Raw genomic sequence first — 19,952 nt, 5'->3', positions numbered from 1 at the left:
CTCAGTGTTTTGATTTTTTTGCATCCTCAGAGTCCAGATTTTCAAATAGTTGTATCTCGACCAAATATTGTCCTATCATAACAAACCCTACATCAATGGAAAGCTTGTTTATTCGGCTTTCATATGATGTATAAATCTCAATTTCAAAAAATTGACCCTTATGACTGGTTTTGTGGTCTAGGGTCACATATGTGTTTAATATAAATACCAAGGAAAGTCAAGTCACTTTTAATTCTGTAGTGCTTTATACAGTACAGACAGTGTCAAAGCAGCTTCAGAAGGATAAACATGAAAATAACTCAATCAATTATGGAAACTCAGCTATGGGGACACATTCAGATACTGCTGTAAAGCAGCTCTAAAAGACAATAGTGTCATTATTTAACTCAAGTCAGTTGACTTCATCAAAGAAATACAAATCGATAGTTGTGATACAGTACAGTATAGGGCTATAAAATTCATGTGGATTGCAGCTCAAGTCATTTTGTCTTGGAAGGATTTCATGAAAATTGTTTGAGTGTGAGCAATGAGAATTCGGTCTTTAATGAGAATTGTCTGAGCAAACTTTAAAAAAATTGTTGAAATTGTTTATACTTAGTTTATAACTAATAATTGTTTATAACCTCCTCACCGCTCCATTCCATGCTGTAAAGTATCTGTGACATTTGCTGTAATAAAAAATAAACAGAATTTTACTATAAAAAAATAGTAGCAACAGCTTAGACTTTACAGATCTAACCTCAATTTACAGTGAACAAATAAACAAACATATTTCATGAACTGAAATAATGTTCATGTACCAAATGACTAAAATCTGTTTTTATTTGTTTGTTTGTTTGTTTTTTAACATTATAAAATATTGATAACCACCTTTATAAACACAAGTAGTAAAGAGAAAGTCACATGATGAATCAAAGTTTATCACAAGTAGCTTTTCCAGCATGATGTTGTACACACAAATACAAAACACACGACAGTAAAATAAGGCAATAAACATTCATTTAACAACATAAGAGATTGCATAAACCCCTAATGCATATAACTGATAAGAAAATCTAATAAGAAATATTACTATTTGAATGAAATATCATCAAATATAAGCTGAATTCTGTGAATTTCAATTACATTGTTTTATGTAAAAATAAAAAAAATAAAAAAAATCTTTAAAATGAATGTAACATGACTTGTTCTTTTCACTTTCAAAAATTGTACAGTTAATGGTATTTTACTGTAAAATTACATCATATTTCCCTGTAGATCTGAGTATAGAAAGGGAAATTACCATTAACCATCCAAAAACACGTTTTTATCATTTTTACTGTCTTGTACCGTTAAAATTAAAAATTTTTTTGGATGCATAGTTAGATTCTGTGCAGCATTTATCCCAGGAATTCACAACCTAGAAACATTAGACAATATCCTCAGGGCCTAATGTCACATTGTCTCACGTCTTTTAAATTCAGCAGAACCCGGCAGCGTGAGACACTCTCAACGACACTCGCTGTCTTCCCCTGAGCAAATCCTTCCCTCTGTCTGTCTGTGTTACAGGTGAATGTGACTCTTTTTTTCATTCGCCTCCAGAAATGTCTGAGAATCCAGCAGGTACACTGAGCCAAAGAGCTTGTCACAGTAACACTCGGAGAACAAAAAGCCCCAGTGTGGAGGCGTCCCGTCCCTGCTCACACACACCAGAGCTGGGCGGGCAGGTCATTGTGACACATGTCCGACTGAGTGGGCCACTTCATTATGCTTCAGTCAACACACCTGACCCGCACTGCAAAGGCATTCTGGGTAGTGCGACAGATTTCAGTCTGCATTTTATACAGTCTAAGTCTGAGCGGTTTGACACTAAAGGTGCTGCGGTAGAAATGTGTTAGTGATTCTGCTACATACTATTGATACAGAAGATTGGGTTTGGTAGGAATTTTTTGTGTTTCAGAGTGAAGTCTCAAATGCTCACCCAGGCTGCATTTATTTGATTGAAAATACTGGGAAAATGTTTAAATATTATTACAATTAGAATAACTGTTTCCTATTTAAATATATTGTAAAATGTAATTTATTTCTGTGATCAAAGCTGAATTTTCAGCATCATTACTCCAGTCTTCAGTGTCACATGATCCTTCAGAAATCATTCTAATATGCTGATTTGCTGCTCAAGAAACATTTCTGATTATTATCAATGCTGAAAACAGTTGTGCTGCTTCATATTTTTGTGGAAACGGAGATACATCAAGATTTTTTGATGAATGTAAAGTTTAAAAGAACAGCATTTATTTGAAATAGAAAACATTATAAACTTTCACTGTTGATTAATTAGATGCATCCTTGCTTAATAAACATTAATTTCTTTTTTAAAAATTTGATAGAATATTTCTTATTATTATCACAGTTGTGCTGCTTCATATTTTTGCAGAAAAATTTTGTGCTACATTTTTTCAGGATTCTTTGATGAATAGAAAGTTTAAAAGAACAGCATTTCTTTGAAATAGAAATCTTTTGTAACATTATAAACATATTTACTGTTTTGTTTAACACATCTTTGCTGAATATTCATTTCTTTAAAAATATATATAATATTTTGGGTAGACAGTGTAATAATGTTATTCATATTACAAATACAATTTAAAATAAAACATATTTGATCATTTAAAATGCATTTTTATAAAAAAAAATATCTTACAAATATTTATTATCAATTTAAATGATTAGCATAAAATTGTAGGCATATTATGTGAAACATTTTTGGTTTGACTTTATAGCAAAAATAACTGTATCGTGATTAAAAATGGTGGTCATGCCACCCATTTCTAATAGAGACTGTAAAATATGATTGAGACTATGCAATATGTCTAAACAACAAGGTGGTTGGATCCTCAGTTGTCAGTTTAGCTCTTAAGAAAGAGACTAACATGGAGTGCAGTCATGTGTTTGCTCTTGGCAACGGCGATATGTACTGACACACTGCTCATCGTCTGTTTTACAGAGCGTAATATGTTCAGTCTGGCTCTTTTTGATAATCTCCCTGAGGTGATGACGTTATCAGGTAAGACAGGGATGGAAACAGACAGGGAAAATGTTGTCTTTCATTTGATTTCCTCCAGCGGGTGAAGATGGTTTTTGTTTTCCTGAGAATTGCCATGGCAATAAGCTTCCACGAGCGGGCGACGGTTTGCGAGCGAGACGGTGAGGCGTGTCGGGACGGCGTATTCTTCGTGGGTAATTCTCTCTGACTGACAGCCTGTCAGCTCCGTGCGATTCCAGCGTTCAGGGATTACAGGGTGGAGGGAGTAATCCGCAATTTCACAAATTCCAGCAAATAATCGCAGCAGCGTTTAGGTCACGTAATACGGTGTAATATTTCCCCCTGACTAATTTGTCAGAGGTGAGCCAGTCTGAATTCTGTTTCCAGATCCTTGCGTGCTTTAATTAAATATCTCAGTGTTAAATTACTGTGGGAATATCTGTGGTATCACGCGTGCTGCCGTCATCGCTGTGAGCTGGTCAAAAATGCGGTGTCGTTGTCGGCATGGCTATTTGTGTCACCCTGTTATTGGAGAATTAATAAGGGTGATTGAGTTTCAAGGGCTCTCCTTTATTATTCTTCTTTTCTAGAGCACAAACGGAGGTATGACATGTTTTCTTCAGCCGTTAGATTCAACAAAGGGCTTGAAACAAGTGTTGGGGTTGGATACGAAAAGTCTCCTGAGAGCGGGACGTTTAGCGACCTTTTTGTGTGGAGTTTATGCCACTAAATAAACTCAAACTGACGTGTGAAACCCAGATTCAATAGCTAGGCTTCTGTTCAATTCTTCAGTGTGTTTAGGTTTTAGAGCACTTTGGACGATGTTGTTGGCACAGTCTGCGCATTTGCATTGCTGCGGGGCATGAAACTTCTTTATTTTCAGTTTTGCTTGCTAAGGCAGGCAAAAAAAAAAAAAAAAACACACAGATTGACACAGAGGGACCTGAGCCTTATCTGGGGGGCCAGGATATCAGAGATTCGAGGTGTTGAATTGGGGCATTAAGCATCCAACCACAACACCCTAGCAACCTCATAACACTGAACTAAACAACACTGAGGATACCTGAGCGAGGACCTGGCAACCACCCAGAATGCCCTGGCATTGTAGCATAGACAAACACCACTCACATTTTCTTAAACAATGTAAAACGCAAATGCTTTTATTTTAGTTAGAAACAGAAGAAATGTTAATTATCTAGTAGGGCTGGGTAAAAAATATTGATTTCTCGATTTTAATCGATTCTCATTTTTATGAAACTATATCGATTATATCAAACATTGTAGCGCGCCTCCCATCCAATAAATTGCAATAAACTTTGTGATTTGTTACTTTTGATATGAAACAAAGTCTCAGATTTCAAATTCTGTCCATTTTATTACAATGTTCAAATATTAAATGCCATTTTGGCGCTGTTTAATGTGGAGTGACAGATCGCTGTAGTGCCTCGGTTAGAATTGGCAGCATGAACTGATCATCTCCTCCACTTTAAAAGCAGTTACCGCATGAAATAAACATGAATGAACATCCGAAGGTATGTTAAAAGAAAGAGTACAACTTACCGAAATCCGTCTCCTTTCTCATGTAATCGCTCAATCAGTGTTTCAAACGCGGAAAGACGACAATAGCTTTGTAAACAATGTCACGTAACGTCACATTTACTGCAGAAAAACATCTAGAGAGGAGCATTTTGCTAAATATGCACCATATAACATATTCATTATAATTATTTTACTGTTCTTCAGTATTTAATTTTATGTTTGAATACATCCGTCAAGTTTTTGTGACAACCACCATTAAAATGTTTATATGTAAAAAAAAAAATTAAAAAAAATGAATTGGAGTAGAAATATAATTATGTAATTTAATGTTAAAGTTAGTATTATAACTTTAATATTACAAAAACGTTACTGAGTATATTTTAAGTGTCTGTACACAAATCAGCAAATTTCAACCTTCCATATTATCTCGACTGTCAGGTATATTTTACAGCATTAGTTGAGAGATTTTTTTTTTCCTTGAGAAAATTTGCCATGTCCTGTACCTGATATATATCCAAAATAATCAATATTGAATCGAATCGAAATCAGAATAGAATAGAATCGCAAGCTTGTGAAGGATAATCGAATCAAATTGTGAAATTTGTGTCAAAACCCAGCCCTATTATCTAGTGAAATCAGCTATGCTTTGCAATAAAGTATATAGTGTTAATGAAGTTACATTCTAAAGAAAACTAAATGTTTTTTAAAATAAGTTTGTTAATGTTGCTTAAAATAGTTCTTTGTCATATTTATGATCATTTGTTTTAGGGAGAATTTGATCAGAAATGTTTGCGCTCATATTGAGATCTCTGATGTTTGGTTACCAATTTTATTTTAGTATTTATATATACTATAATAGTATTTATTAATATTTTTAATTATCTTTTATCTGTTATATTTTTAATTAATTTAAGTTTTAGTTTAAGTTAGTCATTTTGTTATATGCTTTTGTCATTTTTTTTATTTAATGTTTGCTTTTTTAAATTGTAGTTTTATTTTTTTTTTTCTATTAATTGCCAAGATAGCATTTATTTATTTATTGTTTGTTTGTTTAAAAGTTTAAGTTTCTCATCTAATATTTACCGTATTTTTTTTTTTAGCTATGTTTCAATTAATAAAAAAATAATAATACTTTTAATAAACAATATAAGCACTGTTACAGACTTCGGCATCAAAACCAGAAGACTATTCAAAAGTCTTTATTTCCTTCATTTAGTCTCATTGCTGGCAAGGAGAAACAGTTGAGATGTTAGAGATCTCATTTGTGATTTCTTTCTTAACCACTACACTAGCCTGATACAGTAATACACAGTAGTATCTGTCTCAAACCCTCCTTCCCCTTTGGCGGTGACCTGGAATGGACGATTCCTTCAGAACATGGAGGTGTATCTTTGCTGAAGCTGGTGTTGGTTTATTCCCACTGGGGTCTATTACCAGACCTGCGTGTCACACAAAGGCCTGCGATGCATAATTGCGACCCTGCTGTGACCCTAGTCCTTGTACCTAGTCCTTCGTACAATGCACCTTCCCAACAGAAAACAAACAGCAACAAAGGCAGCTCCTCCAGCAGGACGAGTTGTTCCTCTGGTGCACGTTCTCACACATCGAGAGACAGACCGCAGGCCCTCCAGGGAGTCTCCCTCGCCTCATTTGGGCATATTCTCTCGTTGCAGGGCTCATGCTAAGCTCTTTATGAAGGCTTTCCCAAATTCTCCTTCTATTGTCTCTCAGAGAAACTCTCCAGCTGTAGTGTAGCATAAAAGAACCATCCTGTGAGAAAACGAAACTTTAGTGCTTCAGTGACACTGTAGTTTAACCACAGAGGAGTCCGGTTTCATCATTGTGTTTGCGGTGGAAAACCCATAAACAGTGTTTAACTGTTTCAGTGCCAAAATGGAATTTGATATGTTGGGCTGCATGTTATGTACAGTATGTATATGTATTTATTTGAATTTATTTATTGATTGATTATAATTGGAATTTGAACCACTATTTATTTATTTATATTCTTTCTTTCAAATCATGATTGGGGTTTGATCTGGAAAAATAATAAAAATCATTAAAAAATTTCATTTTCATCCTTAAAACATTAGATATTTAAGTGTTTTTAGAGCATAATTATTGTAATTGTAATTCTTGTATTTTTTTTGTATAATATAATAAAATGTAATTAGATGCTTAAAACTAGAAACTTTTTTCTAATGAAGTCTAAGAAGGATAAAATATATTTAAAAAAAAAAAAATGATATTTTTTGCATTTCAAGTAGAATATTTAGATATTTTCCTAGAAAACAAGACTTTTTTTTTTAGCTATGTTTCAATTAATAAAAAAATAATAATACTTTTAATAAACAATATAAGCACTGTTACAGACTTCGGCATCAAAACCAGAAGACTATTCAAAAGTCTTTATTTCCTTCATTTAGTCTCATTGCTGGCAAGGAGAAACAGTTGAGATGTTAGAGATCTCATTTGTGATTTCTTTCTTAACCACTACACTAGCCTGATACAGTAATACACAGTAGTATCTGTCTCAAACCCTCCTTCCCCTTTGGCGGTGACCTGGAATGGACGATTCCTTCAGAACATGGAGGTGTATCTTTGCTGAAGCTGGTGTTGGTTTATTCCCACTGGGGTCTATTACCAGACCTGCGTGTCACACAAAGGCCTGCGATGCATAATTGCGACCCTGCTGTGACCCTAGTCCTTGTACCTAGTCCTTCGTACAATGCACCTTCCCAACAGAAAACAAACAGCAACAAAGGCAGCTCCTCCAGCAGGACGAGTTGTTCCTCTGGTGCACGTTCTCACACATCGAGAGACAGACCGCAGGCCCTCCAGGGAGTCTCCCTCGCCTCATTTGGGCATATTCTCTCGTTGCAGGGCTCATGCTAAGCTCTTTATGAAGGCTTTCCCAAATTCTCCTTCTATTGTCTCTCAGAGAAACTCTCCAGCTGTAGTGTAGCATAAAAGAACCATCCTGTGAGAAAACGAAACTTTAGTGCTTCAGTGACACTGTAGTTTAACCACAGAGGAGTCCGGTTTCATCATTGTGTTTGCGGTGGAAAACCCATAAACAGTGTTTAACTGTTTCAGTGCCAAAATGGAATTTGATATGTTGGGCTGCATGTTATGTACAGTATGTATATGTATTTATTTGAATTTATTTATTGATTGATTATAATTGGAATTTGAACCACTATTTATTTATTTATATTCTTTCTTTCAAATCATGATTGGGGTTTGATCTGGAAAAATAATAAAAATCATTAAAAAATTTCATTTTCATCCTTAAAACATTAGATATTTAAGTGTTTTTAGAGCATAATTATTGTAATTGTAATTCTTGTATTTTTTTTGTATAATATAATAAAATGTAATTAGATGCTTAAAACTAGAAACTTTTTTCTAATGAAGTCTAAGAAGGATAAAATATATTTAAAAAAAAAAAAATGATATTTTTTGCATTTCAAGTAGAATATTTAGATATTTTCCTAGAAAACAAGACAAAGTGCTGATTGAGAAAATTATTTTCTGCAATGAAAGCTGATAAATGTTTGTTAAATGTTTTGTGTGAAATGTATGAAATGTTTTATCCTTGCTCTGCTGCCTGTAGAAAGAGTTGCACTCTTTATTAGTGTTCACACTTGATGCAAAAGTGAATCAAATGAAAAACAATCCAGATCCTCTTCAATTCCCATTCTATATGCAATCCTAAAGCAAATCAAAGTCAGGGCAGCTCTCAGGATCGAGTTTACGTGGAGCATTATTAAATTGATTTCACATTAATAACCGCACTACGGTATGCCATATCAGAGTTTTGATGTTATCTCTAATAATTGAGCAGCCCTTGTGTGTTGGTAAAGCTCAATTAGTGTACGTTCAGAGAACAGTTAGAGCATTTAGTCCCGTGTGTTTCCTGTCTGCACCTGCTATTCTTAATGATGCCGATTTGCATAAAGTTGTTTTATCCTCCATTATCTTCTAGCAGTGAGAGTGTGGTGACCGCTGGACGCTGTTTGCTTTCTCTCTGATTGTGCTCATCCGCTCCTCATTTCCCATTTCAAACACGCTTTGAAACACTCACAGCACATTATGTAAAGTTCCGTGCTGTTCCCTTCACTTACCTCTCAACCACATATCAGAGAAACAGAGCTCTCTGTCTCATAGATTAAGTTTACATCTTTTAATGACATCCATCTCGAGTAATTGAAATCACAAGTGGACCACGCCAAATGCAAGTGTAAATGGGGTCCCAAAGACACATTGTGATCTGATCGTTCAATCTGCTTATAGAAAAAGCACATACTTAATAAAGAAATTATGTTTATTAAGCAATTATGCATTTAATTAATCAAAAATGACAGTTTATAATGTTTTCTATTTCAAATAAATGCTGTTCTTTTAAACTTTACATTCATCAAAACGTTTCCACAAAAATATTGGGCAGCACAACTGTTTTCAACATTGATAATAATCAGAAATGTTTCCTGAGCAGCAAATCAGCATATTAGAATGATTTCTGAAGCATCATGTGACACTGAAGATTGAAGTAATGATGCTGAAAATTCAGCTTGGCATCACAGCAATAATTAACATTCCACAATATATTCACATAGAAAAAAAAATTATTTTAAATTGTAATAATATTTCACAATATGACTTATTTTACTCTATTTTTGTTCAAATAAATGCAGCCTTGGTGAGCAGAAGAGACTTTTTTCAAAAACAAAAATCTTATCAACCCCAACTTCTGAACAGTAGCGAACAGACAAAAGAATCACCCAAAAATTTATATTTCTCACCCTTATGTTACTCCAACACCTGTGTGACATACTTTATTTGAACACAAAAGAAAAAACGTTGAGTCCAAACAATATTGGACCCTATTGACCTTCATAGAAAGAGACACAAAGAAGCATTTTTCAAAATATTATCTTTTGTGTTCCACAAAAGAAAGAAAATCATAAAGGTTTGGGACATCATGTGGGTGATTTCATTTTTGGATGAACGATTCCATCTTTCTTATAACTGACAACATATTAAGTGATGTACATAGTCACACAAAATGCAGACCCTGAAAATGCACGAAATGCATTTGAGATGCATGATAATACCAGGTGTAAGTGGGGCCAGAGAGAGCAAGAGCTTTCCATGCCCTCTATAGTGCAAAAGAAGCATGTGAACACAACATGTAATTCTGCCTTTGCATTTCAGCAATATTTAGTACCTAATTTAGTAATGCCAGCATTAGACTTCCTGTAGTGAAACTGTGGGTCAGACAGAGCCAGCCGTTCTGTGAGGTGTCACTATAGCCAGAGGGAAATCACCCCTCTCACCCTCATATATCCATGACCAGAAACACCACGGGCAGATTAGTCACGCCTCGCCCCGCTCGTATTTACATTAGCAGTGGATTTCACACCGTGATCTCTACTCCACCTCTGTGTCTTACAGTCATGCATTTCAGCTGCTACAGTCCGATCGCCCTGGGTGGTCCTGCGGACAAACATTTGTAAGAGCTATGCTTTAGAAAAATGAGCCGTGGTGCTTTTTTCTGACTGAAATAACACAGCTTATCGTGCAGTTCAATCATGTGTGCTGACGCCTCTCTCTTTGTTGTTTTGTGTGTGTGTTTTCCAGAGGACCAGATTCCTCACGGCTTCCCCACCATAGACATGGGCCCGCAGCTGAAGGTGGTGGAGCGAACGCGCACCGCTACCATGCTCTGTGCCGCCAGCGGGAACCCCGACCCGGAGATCACCTGGTTCAAAGACTTCCTGCCTGTCGACATTAACAGCAGCAATGGACGAATCAAGCAACTCCGTTCAGGTAAAAAGAACTTTGTAAACACACAAAAGGCAAACAATCTTGAAGAATAAACTACAATAAGCACTGATGATGATTGCAGACATTGAAGCCGGAGGCACCTGCTGAACGTGAATATTTTTCTAACCACCTCTTTTTTTGAACCTCATTGACAAAGACAATAGAGCACAGCAGTGAGTGGCCACTTTTTTTCCAGAAGATTTTTCCCATTCTTTTTCTCCATAGGGATTTCAGAAAATTCTTCAATACAAAGTTCTAAGGCTTGAACCAAAGCAGCTCCCAGATGAATCGCATTTCAACATTTGATTCAAAGCGCTTGAAAGTATTTGAACATTTAAAAAAAGGCAACGGTACAAGGCTGTGTGCATATTTCATGAGGGAATGATGGGATTGAATCAGAAACAACAGTACAATACAAAATTATTGCCTGTGTAAGAGTTTTTTCTTTTTTAAAGAAATTAATACTTTTATTCAGCAATTTTATATTCAGCATTTTAAATATATATTAACATAAAAAAACATATTTTAAATAATGTGATCATGAATAATTTGAATAATGACTTAATTTGAATAATATTTCTCAATATTACTGTTTTACTGTATTTTTGTTCAAATAAATGCAACCTTGGTGAGCGAAATATACTTCTTTCAAAACCTGACATATAAAATACCACATGTTTGACTTTATTATTACAAAATATTCAGGGTAGTGCAATTTTTTTCACTGTGAATTTGGTAAATCACAATGTATCATCATTTAACAACCTCAGAGCTCATAGTAAGTCTGTGTGGAAAGGTTTACATTCGCTAAATCTCTATGGAGGAAATGAATGGATTTTTCACTTTTGGAATCCTACTATTGCTGCGCATCTGTACGATAAGTGACATTTCAGTTCCAAATGAGCCTTCGGTTTCATTTCATGTCTTAAAGTAAATGGAAACAAACAGGAAGACAGAGTGGCTCACAGTTATTATTCACATAACCCTCCGGTTAGGACACACAAACATGATTAACATGACAGCACAGTTTGTTTTGATTAGAATCGTTGGCCCTTGTCAACGATCATTTCCTGCGTCAATCGTCAAACAGCTCCATATTTGTCAAATTATTCCAGGTCGGCCAATCCATCTCGCAGCTACCAGACAATCACATAATTTATTTGTTTGGATACAGTCCATTATTTGATCCTAAAATTAGCTTTTACCTTTTTCCATTAACGAATGCTAATGATTTCGATTCGTGACCTATACAGAACACCTAAGAACAAATAGGAAAAGCACTCATGATTCAATACCTCCCGCTTCAAACAGAACCTTAATCTCACTGGAACATGTCATTGTGCACGAGTAATTACCACCAGCCTCGCCAAAGCAGGTGATTCTGCCCTGGACACCAATCAACAATCTGTTTACAATGCAGGCTGGGTGATAAGCAGACAGGGAGGCCGAATCTGATAAAGAGAGATGGGATATGAGAGTGTCTCTGGATTGTAATCCTGCTTCTCTCAATATAAACGCACGCAAGCCTCTTACACGTGTGAGCCAAAAGCTGTTCATTACTGTGGACCCTTTTCACATTTAGGGTAGAATTTTACCACAGTTAGGTAAAATTCTACAGTGGTGAATGCAAACTACGTCAAATATAATATATATATATTTTTTTTTTTGTTCACATTTGCTCGAGTAGCAAATTAAAAAATCCACAATAACATTTCTATTACTTTCCAACAGAGGAAAAAAAATATTGAGATTGATTACGGTGGTAAGAAGAGAGAAGGAGGTCAAAGGATGTCAAACACAGAGTTTGCTGTAATTTAATGTCAAGGTAATATAACACATAGTGTTTTTAAATGTACTTTAAAAGTTTTTAACAATGGAAATACAATATTAAGAACTTTTTCTAGATTTTCTCTACATTTTTTTTTTTCTGGATTCTAGATGTTGATAAGCAGGGCCTAACACTAACATTTTCTAACACCTGCCATTGGCCAGTGACTTTAAAATTTACCAACTATACATTTTTTTTTTTTACTGGCCATGAAAATGTATGTGCATTATTTCATTATTTGAAAAAAGCCAGAACAAATTGGGGAAACGCATCTAATTGTAATCTAATTGTGGTGATTCAAACTCACAGCGCTTACGGAAATGGTCTTTACGGTCGTTTGTGTAGAGCAGTATTTAATGTGAACCGCTCCGAGACATTGAAAACACTGTTATCATGAGCAGCTCATGTGAAAAGATCACAGCGCTTCACTTTGAAACACGCAGCACATCAGATTACATTACAACACGGTCTATGCAATTTCATAATTGCACTATATTGCATTCTCAGGCATTGTTAGAATTCATTTTAAAAAGGTTACCGGCCAACTGGCAATTAACAGTTTTTGATGCTGTTTTTTTACATGCATTTGGTGCTTAGCTTTTAGGCCCTGTTAATTACTGTGGAAACGCATCAGTCTTTGAAAAGGGTCCATTGTTCAAAAAAAAATCTTTATCATGTCTGCACTTAATTTTCAGCAACATTTGTGCTAAAGACACAAATGTGTAATTACTTTTATAAGCAATCGAAACATTTTTTATCTGACAGATGATAAAAAAGCACAAATCCCATAGACATGCATTACTGATTTTTACCCACTACGCCACGCTAAGCTCTCAGGCCGAGGTGATTTATGAGGATTGGTGTGCCAATCTTTATGAACAGAGATGTGTCGGACTGATTATTGATTTCTCCTCAGTAAGATAATGGATGTCCAACTTAGCTGCTGTTTAAAGTCTTAAATACAGCCAGGATTGATAGCGACTGTCTTGGTGAACTCCTACTACCAACTGCAAAAATTAACACATACTTGAGTTTTCTCCCTCTAGCCATAGTGAAGATATAGTAAAGTCTTACTATTCTTCATTATGCTCGTGCTACACTGCAGACTCACCTTAAAGTCCTCAATTCTGTCCTGTTCTGGACATCCTGGGCTTTCTGAGGGTCCCAGTGTACGCCATGCTCTCTGTAAACTGCTGATGGACCACAATCCACACAGTTTACAGGGGCTTCCTCGTGTCTCTGACCCCCTTCCCAAATCTGCACTGTTTTCACATGGTGGAGTGGTTGACTTATGATCCAGATTGACATGAATCTGCATAGTCAACAAACTACATGGACTCTTTTTGATTAAAATCTAAGGCAACTTCACATATCAACATATTGCATAAGTATCTATAAAAAAACACTCCTAGGCATTTACTACAGGTTTGTACATTGTAATTATAATGTGATTTTGGTCAGAAAAAAAAAAACATGTAACAATGAAATGGCAAGTATCTGGAGCTTTTTCAAAGTTAAACGAGTCTCTTTTGAAATTAATAAGACTCAAGGGTCGGTCAATGCATTGAGACTGAACTATCACTTTGCAGTTTGCACAAAAAGGTTTTCTTCTGTGATGCTTCAGACAACTCTATTTATTTAGCACAGCTGTGGTTAAATTCAAAGGCCAAAGTTGTGCTGGAGGTAGAATGTGCAGCACTGTAAAAATAGCAAAAGACCCTTGTGCAGAGAGATGAAATTATTACTGGCTCACAAGAATGAGTCATTTAAAGTCCAAAACATACTCTAAACAAGTACAGGTACGTGAATTCTAAACTCGAGTACAAGGGATGCTTTTGCAGATATTACTGTAAACTCTTCTTCTATGGACACTACTGTCATGTTTTGCTGTGCAATTGAGTTCAAATTAATGTTTTATAGCCAGCTACATAAATAATAACGCATCTATTTTGATTGCACAGACATTTAGCACAGTAGCTCTTTTGAGTACTGGAGATTGAACATCATGTATGTACAACAGGACCATGCGTACTTGCATATTGTATGTTTCTGGCCTGAAGCAGCAATGTAAACTTCATAATGTGAATTAACACACACTGAGAACAGAAGAGCCGAACGTCTTCTGGGGAAGATTGTACATGCCGCTTCTTAAATAAGAAATATTTTTCTCCTGTTCATCTTTCCTCTTCTCTCTCTCTAGCTCTCTCTCTCGCTCTCTCTCTCTCTTTCACACTAACAGTTCTCTTTAATCTTATTTGCATTCATATTACCTCGCCAGGTGGTACACCAATCAGAGGTAAGAATGCTGAAAACAGAAAATATCCAAATGCGTCATCATTCGATTCCTCTTTCGCCCCCAAGTGTCCCCCTCCATCACCCTGTCCCCATCTTCTCTCTCATTCTGGAGTCTTTCTCTTTGTCTTCCTCCTCGTCTCTGTGCATGAACCTCTGCTCATCTGTCTCACTAATGGATGTCTGATTCAGTCTTACTGACAATAATACATCACTATACCAAACAAAAGACAAAAACAAAATATGCATCTGATTAACATTTTTATGGATTTAACAAAACCTGTCAAGAATTTATCCGTCATATCCGTCAAAATCTGAAGAAGAAATTACATTTTGCATAAATTATATTAATATCAAAAGAATATTTCAACATTAATATATTTATACAACTTTTATACTTCTTTGATTTTAGTTACACTATATTATGTTATATACTACATTATATATCATTTTAAATGTATTACATTGTTTAAATGCATAATAGTAATAGTAATTTATATTTTTTAAAGGTGGTTATACATATATTTTTGCTATTCTCAATAATGATACTCATTACTGTAATATATAAAAAAACATTTTTATATATCACAATCATGAGTATCATCATTGAGAATAGCAAGAATTATTAAAAAAAAACTATACATTAAAATGTATGGATACATTACGAAAATGAGAATTTGGGGAAATGTGAAAATTGTTTCTACATTAATATGTTTATATAAATTGTATACATAATGATACTAATTTGTTTTTATCTGTACTACATTATAGTATATGTAATATTATTTTTATCATATGTTATTTTGAGTATCATCATTGAGAATAGCGATAATTACCAAAAAAGTCTCAAGTAAAATATCTGAATATATTAGAGTAAGAATGTGGGGGAAATGAGCTTAACTGTCATTTTCTGCTGAACTGACCTTTACTTACTGTCCGGATGGCTGACCGTTTGTCTGATCAATAACTGAGGAGATGCAGTGCGGCTTGAGAAACTGTGAGATACCTGGACAACATCTCATTCCCCACAGCAGAAAAACTTCATGTCATTATGACAGTTTGTATTAACCGAGCACCTCTCGTCTCCAGCAGAAGAGTCCAGAACGGCTCAACTGAGGGATAGAAAACTCACCACTGATATGACAGGACTGATGTAGAAGGAAAGAAATGCAAGATTTAAGTCGATCTCTTCAGAAGGAATGTCAGGGCGAGAAAGTGAGATGAGACTGAGAGAGGGCAGAACAGCATCCTTCAACGTCAGGCTGACACTAGCGCTTCAGATGTAATAAGTGATAGAAAAAAGCCTGCTTTCCTGATGAGTAGAGAAAAAGAGACAGTAGCTCTGTTCCAAACACTGCTGAGCTGCATTTCTAAGTACTGTATCAAAAAGCCACTGCAAACTGCAAAATTAAAAAGATACCTCATTTTGACCAAAATCTAACATCACATCAAAGAATCAATAAAAACTTCACCTTCCTAGGAAGATACTGCACGTTTGAAAATTGTAATTCTAAACATAAAACGTGCATAGGAATCATTTTTACCACTAGTTCAACACAATAAAGAGCAAAGCACATGCATTAGGTGTGTGATCTATGCTTTATCTGTGTATTTTATTATTTCATTATGCTGACGCAGAGAATGATGGGAAAAGTAGTTTTACATAATTTTTGGTGTTTACTTTTAGATTTATGCATTTGGCAGATGCTTTTGTCCAAAGCAACTTACATTGTATTTAAGCTACATGTTGATCCCAGTGTTATTTTAGAATTATATATTTATTTTCATAATTTAGAATTAGGTTTTATTTTTATATTGACTGTTTTAGTTTTAATTTTAGTTAAAGTTTTAGTATTTTTGTCTTTTTATATATATATATATGTCTGTAGTTTTTATGGAATTATTTTTAGTGCTTTAAACAAAAATGCTAAATAGGTAAAATAAACTAAGTTTATATATTATTTTACTTCAGGAAATGTTTATTTTATTTCAAGTAATTACTTTTTTGTATATTTTTTTTTTTTTTTTTTTTTTTTTTTTACAGCTCACTTGGGTTTGGAACAGATCTCATATGTGTGTGTATGTGTTTATGTGTGCTGTAAATGTTTTAAAGAGTCATTCTTCTGTATAATACACTCGTGGAGCGAGGTTAATGCTCAGGTCTCATGCACTCACAGTCTTTCAATTATGTTTCTATTGTTATTGCACACGTTTAAACCCATCCCATAATGCATTTCAGGAATACTTCTGAAATTATCTTTGACAACATTTTTCGTTCTCTCGGTGTGCTTCCATCATCCACAGATTGCATGATGTATGTCACATCACGCAAACAAACAGCACCGCCATACTAAAACACCTAATGAGCTAATGATTTTTGTCAAAACGCAATGTATATGAACTTTTTGTGTTATCAACAGAATGCCGAACCCAGGTAAATGACAGTGTGAAGGCGGAGATAATGAACTGCGAGAACTTTATGATATTGCTGTCAGAAAAAAACAACCTTTTAGTTTTAGTCCACCTGGATTTGCTTTTGTTTGCAGTATTGCTTGTCAGTGGATGCATTGAGGATGTATTGACCGTAATTGCAGCGCTTGTATTACATCTTGATAGATCCATTCTCTAAGAGCACGGCTTTGTCTTGGCTCGCAAAATAGCAGAACTTATGTACAGTGACGTTTATAGCTGGCATAGCCTGCAGGTCTTTTTACTTGCCTCAATGAATAAATAACTCAGTTTGCTTTAGATTTATTGAATTATGGAGTGAAAGATGTTGCTCTTTTCTTTCTGTGTTTAGAGAGACGAGAAAGGTCATATGCCAGCCGAGTGTTAGTCAGTGTGTACGTGTTGTTTAGGCAGAAAAATAGTTTATTTTCCTCAGGCCGCCCTCGTTTAAAGCGACAGAGGTTGGGATTGTTTGTGAGTGTGTGAGAGAGCGTTTGTGATTGTGTGTGTTGTGTTTGCAGGGGCTCTGCAGATCGAGAACAGCGAGGAATCGGACCAGGGCAAGTATGAGTGTGTGGCGGTGAACAGCGCAGGAACACGCTACTCCGCTCCTGCCAACCTCTACGTCAGAGGTAAGATCTGCAACCAAATCCAAAACCCCATCCCATTTCACCTCGATCTGCTCTCCATACAGGCTTTACCACGGCCAGAACAGGACCTGTCGCTCAAAAGCTCACATTTCTCTCTAATCACCCATTTGTCTTAATAGCAGCACGGTTCTGCAGTGGAGAACTGCTCCATTGTTTTCCAGCTTTGAATAATCAAGAAATGTTTTCCACAGCTTTTCACTAAATTAATTAGAAAATTTTATTTTATTTTATTTTATTTTATTTTTAATGTATTTTTTATAAATAGTAATGCATAGTAAACAGTTTTTGACTTTACTGTGAAATTACAAGCTTATCTTTACAACTAATATACTTTTTAAAAGCTTTTAGATCCAAGATGATTATAGTTGATTTACACTGATTATATTTGTAATCATTTTTCTCCCAGTGATCTTTGCTATTTCTGTTATTTTTGATCTATTTCATGTGTTTTAAATTGAATATTTCTAGAATATATTCCATTACTTTACAGTTTGCGTTGCATTAGCTGTTAGTTGTGAGGAGGTCGGCCTTTCACCAGAGATCATTAAAAGTCTTAAAGGTACAGTAGAAAAAGCAGCCTGTTCAATTGGTAATGCCAGAGAGAGGTTGAAAATATTAAAGTACATTTTTTTTGTGCTTGAAACCTGATTAGCATTATAATTGGACTTCAGGAACAAGTGCAGAATATATTTAAAATTGGTAAAGAGTAGCAAATGAGATAAAATGCCCTCTAATGCTGCTGGTCATGAAGGTTGGTGGAAATGGTGAAAGGGTTGTCAGGGCATCACCAACGAAAGGACTGAGTTGAGACTTGCAGGCTGGAATGGAGAATCCCGTTGTGGAAATTCCCTCATTAATGTCGGGATCTATTACAGCAGATATAGAGACCACTGAAGCCTTGTTTCAAAGAAACGCCTTTTATTTAACAGACACTTTTGCCAGGCAAGTGCTTAAAGGACACTTCAAACTCAGACTTTCAAATATGGTGATGCGTTGTACATTGTTCTTTGATAGTGTGTTTTGAATTTTGCATTTGTGTATGTGTTTGAAATGTAAACAGGGGAAATGAGAACTAGACACAAATCTTTGTCCATAAATTCTCCTGGTCTTCTTCCTCAAGCCCTCGACCAATCGGAGAGAAACTCATATAAATGATGCATCGTGCAGATCATATCATGTGAATTCTCTCTGGAGCCCTTTGATCTTTAGACAGACCACACGTGCTCTCAGGACGTGCCTTTTGATGAATGACATTTAATATATATGTATGAGCATCAGATGCTTTATGGTGAGAGAGAGATGTTCTCATTTTGTTAGTCCATGAATTTTTCACTGGTAGTGTCATACTTTTATTGCTTTTCTATTCAAGGGTTTACTATTGATGTGTCTTCATGGTTACGTGAACTCTATAGGCTTATCACTGTGTGTGCATGCGTTTCTCTTGCATTGTTATTCTATAACTAATGAGTTGGGCTGGACGATAGAGCCCTTAAATAATATATGGCAATATCTCAACATTTTAGTATTTGCTTTAAAGGGTTTTTTCATTGCGAGGAATCGTCATTTTAACCACAGCTATTACATGTAAATTCAAAATGTTTAAAGTTAAATACAGTAAAAAAAAATATTTAAAATAATCAAAAGAATGTTTTTTTCCACTAAATGAATGAGAAGAATATTTAATTAGTTTTACTTATTTTAGTTAAAGTATAAATTGCACAGTAAACATAACAGTATTTACTAGTACACACAACAGCATTTGCCAAGATATATATTTTACTAAATGTTAAGGCATATAAATTGCCTTACATGCACTTCCATTAATATTTTTAGCAAACAATTCATGGAATCAGTGAATCATTGATTCTTGAATTGATTCATTGAAATGAACAGTTTGAAGAACTGATTGACCTAAATGAATCAAACTAAATGAATCAATGTTTTCAATACAATCAGTGTTTATAAACTTATCGGCCAGCCCTGCTAATGAGGATATTTTCTGTATGCTGTGATGTGGTTTTGTTCTTCTTTATAGTCTGACTAACTAGAGTCTCTCTCCAGGTGTTCAAACTTCACTGACACACACGTACTCTAACAGATCTCTTCTGAACGCTGTGTGTGGGCCTGTGTGTGTTTGTTTAGTGCATTTCCTCCTCCCTCTCTCTCTCTCTCTCTCTCTCTCTAAAAGCTGTCTTTTTTTTGTTTGGGTTCAACTGCAGTGAGTAGGTGTTTATCACTGTATATAGGAGTGATCATTCCATAATTGCTTATCCTATCATGTGAAAGATTGTGTGTGTGTGTGTGTGTGTGTGTGTGTGTGTGTGTGTGTGTGTGTGTATCT

The 19,952-nt window shown here is 35.2% G+C and overlaps 1 protein-coding gene across 1 annotated transcript in view; it reads left to right on the top strand.

The window, feature by feature from the left end:
- LOC107690820 (receptor-type tyrosine-protein phosphatase F-like) overlaps nucleotides 1-19,952 on the top strand; it is a gene marked incomplete at its 3' end in the record, with an annotated part of 148,432 nt that overhangs the window by 104,633 nt on the left and 23,847 nt on the right. The window contains exons 5-7 of the mRNA XM_016489240.1: nucleotides 10,208-10,396; nucleotides 14,500-14,517; nucleotides 17,483-17,593. Coding sequence (XP_016344726.1) covers nucleotides 10,208-10,396; nucleotides 14,500-14,517; nucleotides 17,483-17,593 — 318 coding nt within the window. The remainder of the gene's footprint in view (nucleotides 1-10,207; nucleotides 10,397-14,499; nucleotides 14,518-17,482; nucleotides 17,594-19,952) is intronic.

The sequence above is a fragment of the Sinocyclocheilus anshuiensis genome, unplaced genomic scaffold, assembly GCF_001515605.1.
Source record: "Sinocyclocheilus anshuiensis isolate Anshui unplaced genomic scaffold, SAMN03320099.WGS_v1.1 scaffold1753, whole genome shotgun sequence".
Taxonomy (NCBI): domain Eukaryota; kingdom Metazoa; phylum Chordata; class Actinopteri; order Cypriniformes; family Cyprinidae; genus Sinocyclocheilus; species Sinocyclocheilus anshuiensis.
The sequence above is the reverse complement of the archived record's forward strand: the minus strand, read 5'-3'. Positions and strand labels throughout refer to the sequence as shown.